This window comes from Anoplopoma fimbria, chromosome 13 (genome assembly GCF_027596085.1).
Source record: "Anoplopoma fimbria isolate UVic2021 breed Golden Eagle Sablefish chromosome 13, Afim_UVic_2022, whole genome shotgun sequence".
Taxonomy (NCBI): domain Eukaryota; kingdom Metazoa; phylum Chordata; class Actinopteri; order Perciformes; family Anoplopomatidae; genus Anoplopoma; species Anoplopoma fimbria.
In genome coordinates, this window is record NC_072461.1 from 3,918,246 (window position 1) to 3,929,924 (window position 11,679).

The 11,679-nt window shown below is 40.5% G+C and overlaps 1 protein-coding gene across 1 annotated transcript; it reads right to left on the reverse strand.

The window, feature by feature from the left end:
• Positions 1–7,959: 7,959 nt before the first annotated feature.
• Positions 7,960–9,186, reverse strand: LOC129101133 (polyubiquitin-like). Its single transcript, XM_054610794.1, has 2 exons — positions 9,082–9,186; positions 7,960–8,970 (listed from the first exon to the last, which is right to left on the reverse strand). Exon 2 carries the CDS (start codon positions 8,955–8,957, stop codon positions 8,244–8,246), a length of 714 nt encoding a protein of 237 aa, XP_054466769.1. The 5' UTR covers positions 8,958–8,970; positions 9,082–9,186; the 3' UTR covers positions 7,960–8,243.
• Between the last annotated feature and the right edge of the window lie 2,493 nt (positions 9,187–11,679).

Here is an 11,679-nt window from a genome sequence, read left to right on the forward strand (position 1 = left end):
ATGCGGTATCTCCATAAAAGTTACATTTTTTCAAGCATTTCTGAACAAATAAAACTGCTTGTCCCCCAGTGTTGCTAGATTGGGCCGGAATCTTGCAACACTGGCGACCCCCATGACGGCAGAGGGAGAGTTATTATCATTTTGAAATAATGTTAATTATGTGTAATTAAAAAATATATATTACTTAATTCTAATTCTAATCTTATAGACAATAAGAAAAAGATTTGAAGAATTATCACAAAAGTGCTCTTCAAGATGCAGAAGTGAGAAGTGTTAGACTGTTTATTAACAAGGCGTTAATGCTTTGAGAAATGCATTTGTCTATTAGTGAAATCAAAATCATGTTATGGCCTTGATGCCCTGGCATGTGGCCTTTGTGCCCTCAAAAAATTGCCCCGCTGCAGGCCAAGTGGCCTTGCCCCTCATATCACGAAATTCCAGGCATGCGTACCATACAAATAGATCGCAGCAAGTTAACATTTTGGCAAGTTTGGTCTCATATGTAGTGGTTATCTGCCATCCTCTTTATAATGAAAATTTGCCATTTTAATCACTGTTATGCTACTGTATGGAACTTGGTCCCCATCTTCTATTTTGTGTGTTCTGCAGCATCTGGATTTGACTGTTGCCCGTTCTGGATTTGACTGTTGCTACAATTTCCTCTGCTGGGTTCGCTTGATCAAGTAAGATACTTTCTGGTTTCTTAAAATGTAATGTTGCTTATACATTTTCTAGCAGTTGGAGCAGTTGGCCACAGAACAAATAATGATACTACTACTGCTACTACTACTAATAATAACTACACAATGCATTTCCTGCAGAAAATGGCACATTTCTATGTTCTTGTCTAGTTTGTAGCAATGAAACAGACAACACCACCATTCAACAATGTGTTTATTTAAATACAACATTAGAAACAATGATTAATGATACATTTTACTTTCTTTTTTTTTTTCTGAAATGTCTTTTAGAACAAAAATGAATAGAAAGACTGTGCCTGTCTCCTTATCAGCCTTAAGACGAAGGACACGTGCAGACGTTCAAAAAAGGCCAGGAACTGCAGTCCCTCCTCAACTCCCTCCACCCCCGGCACCAGCCCTCAACATGGAGCCTTCTTCAAGCCTGGCCTACAGACCAACATGGCGAGGGGAAGAATGGCCGATACCATTCCCTGCTCTGGTGAGCAATAACCGACAAATACTGGAGGGTCATTCTGTGCCACAGATTTTGGAAAAAATTCTGACAACCATCACATATTTTCCTCAAACTTTGTCTATAACTTTTGTCATTAATTAATAATGTCAATAGCTAATGTCGGTATTATGAGTAATGAGGATAAACACTGAAACGTGATATATTTGATACACTACATTTTAGCTATATTTCATGTTTGTCAACAGCGGCCGAGTTCCAAATCCTTAGCTTGCTGGAAACCATCAAACAGCAAAACGACCAGCTTGTGGCTAAGGTGAACCTGCTCACCAGTAGGATGAACAGCACCCCGGGGCCAGATGCGGAGATGCCAGACAGCTTTCAGTTTCCCCTGGAACAATTGGAGGCAGTGGAGGCATTTGTTTTTCTACATTTCTGGAAGCTTTCAACAGAAACAAAAACATTTTAAATGCAACTAACCTCAGGAATGTTTACCTACCTGTCTATTTAAAAAAGATGTCTTTGCCTTTTAGATTTCATCTTTGGCCACCATTGGAGGCCAGGATGTGAAGAGGGTGACCTGGAACATCCTGGGCAGGCTGTTCACAGATGAGGTCTCCCATCAGATCAATTGGAAGGGTGTCAACAACAAAAAGCCTTTTAGTAGGATGGCAACAAAGACCTTGCTTTTCAGTAAGTATATAATTCACAGTAATATTAAATACGCTCCAAGTCACGTTTGTTGGGGCAGCCTTAACAATCTTAGCAACCTTCATACCAATATGAAGGTTGCCTTTTTTAAACTAGGCTACTATACCAGGCATAGACCTTTTTTTTTTTACATTTGATGTCTCTTTTTTTTTACTCGAAATCAAACATAGTATGACCATGACACCCTGAGCAGCTGATGGCTACTTTGCCTAAGCACATTTTAGTGCTTAGGCAGGTAGGCCTATGCCTGATGGTATGTTTAACACAATGCAATAGCTAGCGCGTCAGTGAAAACCTGACACGGTCACTTATTTAGTAGGGACAATATGCTAGTGAAAATGTTCCTGTTTACTATCAGACAGTGCAATAATGAATGATAATAACAAAAATCCTACCTTTCTGACATGCACTCTGCTGTGAGACTTCCTCTTTTTGATTCCTTCAGTTTCCTTCGGCGTTGACCATGGGTGCGATTCTAGAAAGTGGATATGCCAATACTAGCCTGGGTATACCCATGCTGCCTTGCGCGCGATTTCATTTCCAGCTTTACTTTCTTTCACGCAATCCACCCAACCCGTGGATTATCCACGGTGTCCGTGGGTATGAATGCACAACCGCGCATCTCTACTAGTCTTTACTTTAGGCTACTAGTTTCTTTACTAGTTAGTAACACTTGATGCCCGTGAGCTCCAGCTGTTCACGGGATTCCCTCAAAGTCAACAGTGGATACGTCATGCGATTCCCCCAAATTTCTGGCATGACAAACTTTCGTCGTGGGGGTTTCGAACGTTGCAGACGAAGCATGTCACATTACAAGACCCATGTGCCATGGCAACGCCATTGCTGTAGAAGGCCTACTCTCATTGGTTGAATCGTTGAGAAAACGTTTTAGACTCAATCAATATAAGGTCGCGGGGAGCGAAGCTCTGTTCGTTTGTATAGTAACAATGTAAGGCCAAAACATTACTAAGAAACGAAATAGTTCATCAATACAGGCTAAAAAAAATGATTATTATAATTTGTTTATTTTCCATGAAAAGTGGGGTGGCCATTGGCCCCGCGGCCTCATAGGTTCCGGCGCCTATGAGTGGATTATCATGTCAAGAGAAACGCACCCCAGGTGTGGGCAACAGGCCCATCATGTTATCAAAGTAAACGCACGCAAACGTATTGGCTGCCTGGTGGTTGCGATAGATTTCAATAATAATTCTCTGCCGTATCGATACACAAATACCAGCTGCGCTTTCTCGCTCTCTTCTCTCGGACAGAGAGTTAACAGACACACATCAGCGCCAACATAACCCCTCCCCTCACTCCGGTCTCTGGCAGTAATTACTAGTCTCAATGCTGTGTGTTAGCTAAAGGTTAGCAAACAGAGCTAGCATGTCAAGTGCAGTGCCTCCGCGACCAGTTTAAGTAGAAAAGGAAAACGGCAGGAGTGCTGTTTAGAAATACTTTGGATTTTAGGCAAATTACCAAAAGACGCATGGGGGCGGGGCTAAGGATCATCCTCTACATTAGGGCTCGTCTTATACAGTTTTAAATTATCAAATAATACCGGCTGCGGTTGTTCAGCTGGTTCTATTTGCCGTTTATTGCTTCGTTTTCGAAATGTTTCAAGGTGCTTGCTCCAGTAGTCTTCTCCTTGCTGCTACAGTAGGCCCAAAACAAAATACTCGGTTTATCGAAGCACTTTGCATGTTTGCATGCCTAACAGTTGCCATTAATGCACCCTGTTGTTCACCAAATGTGTGCATTCTTCTTAAAGTTAGTAAAAACCTATTACATAAAATCTGTCTGTTTGATTACAGGTGCTGTGAGGAAAAACGTGGTGACACGGTCAGCCACGGACGCGGAGGTCACCAAACACGCCATCAGGTGGTTCAACCTGGCGGCGGATCGGGCGGCGAGGAGACGTGTCCTTCCTCCATCCACTCCTCCACCCGAATAACAATTAAACAATCTTTTGATTGAACTTCTTGTCGTTCACCAGTTATTCATTTTCTGATATTTTAGCTGTATATAGCGCAGCATTTCATGTTGTAGCCTAATAGATAACATATTTTATGTCTGCACCGACCTATGCCTATAAAGCACTAAATTAGGTCCACAAAATGAATGTAAAGTAGCCTAGCCAACGTAGACTACGTAACAAAAACAGAATAGGCTATAACCTATAATTTTCCATAAATGTAAATGTCAATTTTCTATTTTTCTATTGAGTAGTGATTACTTTTGTGCAGTAAATTGATGTCTTGACTTGAAGCTTTTCTGTTATTGTTATGCCTATTGACAATATTGTTAGGTAAAACATACAAGGCAATGCATATTTAAACGTATGCCTAGGCCTATATTGCTGTAGCCTAGGCTAGGAATGATAGTTTTGAGTTTTATCCTATAGTTTAGTTTATCCTATAGTTTAGTTTATCCTATTTTATCCTACAGCAAGAACAGAAGGGATTTTGAAAATAAGATAAACGGGTCCAAAACGGACCCGGGCCAGATGAGCCAGGATCTTTATGAGTCCGTTGCGGTTCCGCGGCGGATGTCTGTATACATTTCCGGGTAATCGCGGATCCGGAGCGGATGCGGCGCGGAGCCACTGCGGATCCGTCCCTGAGTGCAAGTGAACTCCGATACGGGTCCGTTTCGCGGGTCCGTTCCGGAAGCCGCAATACCTCCGCCGCGGAGTCCTTTTGCTGTGTGGGAACGAAGTAGAAATACTTCGTTACTGTACTTAAAGCTAGGGTGGGTATTAATTAATTAATTTCTTTACTGTAATATTTGGCAAAACTGTCCTAATAGCCAGTCAGCTATATGTAGGTGAAGTGCTCTGAGAATATCTGCTCATAACTTTGCTCTCCCCTGCCTCTGTGGGCCGCACCCAAAAATTGCCACCGCTCATGTACACTTTGACCAATCAGAGCGAGGCTCCGATTCTCCGTTCTTATTGGCTGTGGGACTGTCCGGTCACCTTGGCAACGACGTTGGTGCGTCCCTGCGTGTTTCGTCTTCCTATCAATGTAACTGAATTCACATGAACGCGCATAACTGACGTTCGGTGGGAGGAGCTACAGCAGGTAGCGTGGCAGGGAGAGGCCAGAGAGCACGCGACGGAATCTCAACGGCTGTTTTCGCCCACCCTAGCTTTAAGTCGTTTTTTTGGATATCTGTACTTTACTTTACTATTTATATTTCTGTTGACTTTCACTTCTACTTCACTACATTTTGCAAAGAAAACTGATACTTTGACTCCTATACATTTCCCCTGAGACCTTCGTTACTCGTTACAAAATCAAATCTATCTTTAGAAAAAAAATGAATCATGAGACCAACGTCGGGGCTGTGGTGGAACACAGACTGCAAGCAAGCAGGTTAGTGAATCAGTGGTCCTAGTTTGCAAGTTAAATCACTGGTTAATCACGTTAATGCGCAATTGCAAACAAGTGCTCTCAAAGCCGGTTTGTTGATTCCCAGTGATGCCAGCTAGCGAGCGACTACATGAGCAGAGTTCCACTCTAATGACTGGTTTCATGATGGAAGCACCTGCTACTCCTACAACAAACCACGTGGAGACGAAGACCAACACCTGTGGCCATATTTGCGAGAAATGTTTTCTTCTGTTGGAGTGAAAGACTCTTCGTACCGGATGAAGAGCCTCTTATGCCCAAAGCTACTGAAACACTGGCGTTCAAAAACTCCCCATCCAACCTCAGGAAACACATTGAGGTAAATTAAGATTAATCCCATGAGCCGCAACATTAATGTTTAGTTATCATAATTAGCATAAACCTGCTCAGATATCTAGCAGTGTTTCCCACAGGGTGGAGTATATCTGTGGGGGGGACAGGTGTCTGATCTTCTAGTTGAGCTATACATGGTGTATGTTAGGCTGCTGTCTCTGTTTGTACCTCCTTGTCCTTGGTCATGGTGGCCACAGCACTTAAAAGAATAAACCTCATAATTCTCAAAATTCTGACCCTTTGCTTTTTTATTAACAGCATTTACTTGTACTTTTACTTTCAATACTTAAGTACATTTAATATCAGAAAATTACTTTTGATACTTAAGTACAGTACATATCAGATACTTTAAGACTTTTACTCAAGTAGTATTCTAATAAGTGACTTTCACTTTTACTGGAGTCATTTTCCAGTAAGGTATCTTTACTTTTACTCAAGTATGGCTTTTGGGTACTTTATACACCACTGCTGTGAACAGGTGTTCACACAGGTGTGCGTGTGTGTGTAGTTGTGGATGTGTGGGTGTGAAGTTGTGTAGTTGTGGATGTGATGGTGTGTAGTTGTGGATGTGTGGGTGTGTAGTTGTGGATGTGTGGGTGTGTGTTGTGTGTGTAGTTGTGGATGTGTGGGTGTGTAGTTGTGGATGTGTGTGTGTAGTTGTGGATGTGTGGGTGTGTAGTTGTGGATGTGTGGGTGTGTAGTTGTGGATGTGTGGGTGTGTATGGGGCTGTTTTCCATCTGATGAATGGACATAATCTAGTGTTTCCCATTAATTTCCTATGGCGGTCACTTTTGACCGGGAACACCATGGGTGTTACAAAGTTGACTAAACCACTCAAAATTCAATGAAAGTAGTGATCAGCAATTTTATATGTTCAAATGTCTAGTGTGGAGGATATCATAGGGCCTTGAGGCAATCAGATGTAAAACACAATATTTATGATTGATTAAAGTTGTAAATCGGTCAGATTTGACCCGAACACGACAGGAGGGTTAAGATGAAGAAAAGCAAAAAACTATTCTGACAAAGTTATAGAATTAGATTTTCTCTTCTACCATGGGTAATTCTCCCTGACAGGCTAAAGTGACTAAGTAACATTACGTGCAATTGGGGAAACAGCAACTGGCTTATCTTTGAACGTGTTTATCTTTATATAATTTGGCTCTCCGTAAAGCAGAGTGTGAGTCACTATCTGAGGGCTATGTAACTTCTCTTTTCTAAACTGCACAACACACAAACCCTTGGATGGACTTTTACCTTGGACTGACAGTTTTTCTCTTAAGTGAAGCTCCAGTACAAAGATAATGCTTTGAGACTCTGAACATTAATGTCAGATGGAAAAATAAGGATGCAATATACATTTTTTCCACTTTGTATTTTTGCAAGGAGCAAAGAATGTTTAATACAATAAATGTAAGGTTTTTCAGTTGGAAAAAATTAAGGGCTGCCTAAAATGTTTTGATCCAATTGCACAAATGTAAGTTTATCAGTTGGCCTACCAATGATTTAATGATTACTTTGGCAAGCCTGGAAATTTACGAATTTCCAAACCAAGTCTTCTAGACCATACTAGGTTTTGGCAATTATACCCCTCCCTTTGTATTATGAATTTATCAAAGATAAAGTACGATGCACCATTTTGTTCAAGCCAAAAATTACAAAGCAATATTATTTTTCATTATAAAAATATCAACCTTTCACTAGACATTTCTTTCAAGTCTCTACTTGTTCTCTTGTTTAGATTTTGAGAACATGACTTGACAGGCAAGATAAACTGTGAAACATACGGTTTATGCTTTAATGTCTCAATTTTGACATCATTTTTTTGTCCACCTTAAATACAAAACAGTCTTGAAATTCAGATTAAAGAACTCCTTGAACATGAATTAGAAAAAGAAGTGACAAAATAAAAATTATTTTTGCCTGAGTAGCAAATCAAGTATTAAAATCAAAGGTCATTGTTACTTGTTTCACAGAGTTTGTTGTTACTTTTAATAATGTGGATTGAACAGTACATGCATTCATTTTTTGGACTTTTGTCTAATTCTATGAGCACAGGCCTTACCTGTAATAACTCCCAGCCACCCTCTATATCAAAACACCAAAAATGGATGAAAAATAAAGTATTTTAATCCATGTTGCAAAATAGTAACATCTAGAAAGAGAGATTATGTGAAAAGGAATGCATCTGGCTCCAAAATTATTGAATGCAGATGTAGTATTTCAAATAGGCCAGGCACATGATGGATGCATTGTACATTTTTAAAACAATGCTTCAGTGTGCCTTTCTGGTTTCTTCTGGCTAAGCGGAGGAAATGGTAGGCCTACAGGAAATGTGAGGAGACATGCAAATTCATATTTGGAAAGTAATTTTTATTTGTTTTTAACAGTGTACAGTTAACATAATGCCGTGTTGAGTGGATAAAATATTTGTACTGCCAAAACCAAATAAAGAATTAAGCCTTAACAAGTTTTTTTAAGATGTTACGGAATACATAAGCCTAAACAGAGGAATGCATTGATTTTTCCAAATGAAAATACAAATAAATAGGAACAATTTGAATCCATATCATTAATTAAAATAAAATAAAGGAATGTTCAGGAAATCAACTCTGATATATGAACCAGAAGTGTCCTCAGCCTCCTCTCAGGCGGAGGCTCAGGTAGATGGTGCTGTGCAATACTACGTTGTAGTCTGAGAGTTTGTACCCCGCCTCCGTCATATCTTTGTCCTGGTGGATGAGTATCTGCTGGTCCACAGGGACCCCCTCTCTGGACTGGACCATCTTCTTGAAGTTGCCCACAGTCTCATCAGGTTTGATGTCATAGGTGCTCGTCTTCCCCTTTTCGTTTCGGAGGAACACCTGGATGGTCGCAGGCTGGTTCACCAGGCGGAGGCTCAGGTCGATGGTGCTGTGTGATACGACGTTGTAGTCTGAGAGTTTGTTCCCTGCCTCCGTCATCTCTCGGCTCTGGTGGATGAGCCTCTGCTGGTCCGCCGCGACCCCCTCTATGGACTGGACCCTCTTCTTGAAGTTGCCCACAGTCTCGTCAGGTTTGATGTCATATGTGCTCGTCTTCCCCTTTTGGTTTCTGAGGAACACCTGGATGGTCGCAGGCTGGGTCACCAGCAGGGAGACCCTCGCTCCAGAGTTCAAGCCGTAGTGGCTGATGGGTGTCGAGTCGTCGCTGAGGACAGTGTTCATGCCGTTTACATAGACCAGCTTCTGCGTCTCAGAGCGAACTCCTAGTTTCTCCTGGATCAGGGATTTCAGGGAGCCCACTGTGGCCTGTGGGTTCACACTCAGTGTGTGGGCAGTCCCATCCATCATAAAAATGGTTATATCCATGATGAAAAGACACCTGCAACATAATTTAATACTTTATTAAAATAAGTCAAGTATAAAATAATAATATTTCCACTGAAGTACCACAGTGTATTTCATTACAGCGTTGACAAAGACAGATTCTTACCTTGAGATCACTTTAGCAAAGTCCTCTAGAAAGCTTCAAGTCAGATGATTCTCGAGCTGCTGTCAGAGGTTTCGGATCACCACAGTTTATATACAGTCTGCCTCAGCTGATCAACACCCTCCTCTTTACGTCAGATTCGTTTTCCCCTCTCTGCCTCGATATCTTTCGGTTTCTATTCTCCCAACGTGACTCCTCTGTTATCGGTGCTGCATCTTTGTGATCATAACACAGCCTTGTGCTGTGTTTATGCGTTTATGAGGTCAGATCAGGTACATCCAGTTAAGATAAAGAAAAGCCAAAAAATATTCTGATGATTCATGAGAAACACGTCATAGTCTATTTTAAACCACACATGTAGTTTTGTTAGAGGTCAGTGTGTTATGCCATGAGGAGGGGCCAGAATAACAGAAACAGTAAGACAAAAAGTAATGTTAGGCAAGAGTCAATTATATTCTTCAGCTATCTAATGCAAATATATTTTATCTGTCTTGGCTGTTTTTGACGTTGACTTAGAGGCGTGGCTACGTCAGTGACTCACCGCTGTTGGCAGAAAGAGGCAACTCCTCTTGAACTTCGCCGCTTCCATAAAAAGTTATGGGAAATGTTTCAAGACTGGTCAGAGATGTTTTGTATAAAGATTTTATACTATACTATGAAAATGTTATATTTGGATTCTTTAACTATGACAAAAAATAAGGAAAGGGCATAAATCTATTAATTATGTTTGCCAAATTTCATATACATAAATGTAAATTTACAAGCCAAAGGCCTATTTTTGTGTTTTTTACAAAGAGTTTGAATTATATTTAAAAACCATTAAATGCTGTTACAACAAAAAAGGTAGAAAAACCAGGATGTCATGCATTGCCTTCGATATATGTTTGTAATTATACAATCAGGATTTGTGCCTTCGTGTCCTCTTTTTCCTTTTTTTGTAGTATTTATTTATGTTTTTCTATTTTAATTTTGTATTATTTTGTGTCTGTCTTTCCTTCTCTCCCCCTGGCATGTACATTTGACTGTATGTATTTTGCTGTCTGTTATTGACAATTTGCAAAATTGTACATGTGAAAAAAAGAAACTTTGCTGCTTCCACCCGTCAGATCTGGTATTCCTGAAGTTGTAATGCTTGTACAGTTAAACTACTGACAATGCCTGCAGAAAGACTGCCCGTCCGGAATGCGTCCATTTATATCTGTTTACTACAACAATATCTGGTTCTTCTGAAGAAGTATCCCATCCTCACTAAGTCTGTAACGAGGTCTGTAGCTTTGGCTGTTCACTGACTGTCAGTTGTCAGTTACTGTTCTGCAGCCTGGTGCTTGTTTGTGATGTTTGGCTTTAACCAATCAGCATCTTCCCCAAAAACCTCCCCTTACAAGTTAATGACACTTGATTTGATTTGATTGCAGTACCTTATCATGAATGTACCTGTTGCATATTGATTGGTGTGTGTTGTTGTGTGTCCTTGATATTTTCAGTGGCATCCTCACAGCTTTAGGAAATCTACTGTCTCAGATTTTGGAGGCCAGAAAAAGCGCAGCAATGGAGCCCTGGTGAATCAGCTGCACGGTGGTGTAGTGGTTAGCACTGTCGCCTCACAGCAAGAGGGGCCCGGGTTCAATTCCCGGGCTCTGTGTGGAGTTTGCATGTTATCTCCGGGTTCTCCAGCATCCAAAGACATGCAGGTTAAGTTAATTGATGACTCTGAAATTGCCCGTAGGTGTGAATGTGAGTGTGAATGGTTGTTTGTCTCTATATGTCTGCCCTGTGATAGGCTGGTGACCTGTCCAGGGTGTACCCTGCCTTCGCCCATTGACAGCTGGGATCGGCTCCAGCACCCCCGCAACCCTTAACTGGATAAGTGGTTACGGAAGATGGATGGATGGGTCTGGCCCTGACATACATAGGAGAAATGTTGACCCCGTATGAGCCAGCTCGCAGCCTTAGATCCTCAGGTGGGGCCCTTCTGGTTGTTCCAAAGTAAAGACTGAAAACCAAAGGCGACCGTGCTTTTGCCATAAGGGCCCCTCGGTTTATGAATGACCTGCCGGAGGAGATAAGGCTTGCAGAATCAGAAATCTCTTAAAACACATTTTTATAGATTGGCTTTTATGTGATGTCGTCGTTTTATTGGTTCATTTTAATTTGGTCTTGGTATTTTATCTTATATTTGTTTACTATATTTTACCAATATCACTTGATTTTATTTATTTTATTTTTTATTTATTTTGTTTGTTTATTTGATTGTCACTTGTTATTTCATTTTGTTTCTTATGCACTGTCTTGCTGGCTGGTATGTCAAAGCACTTTGTAAACCTTGTTTTTAAAAGGTGCTATATAAATAAAGTTCTTCTTCTTCTTCTTCTTCTTATTATTATTATTATTATTATATACTGAATAGTTATTCTCACATACCGTATAATTAATTAATTCAAGTGTAAGCCATTATTACATGCTCCTATGATATGTTGGATACATGACTGTTTGTAATTACAGAGCATAATACATTTATTTTTTACCTGCCAAAATCTTGTAAGATATAATAGTAAACATTGAATTATACGATAGAAAAAGTCTCCTAATAACTGGTATAAT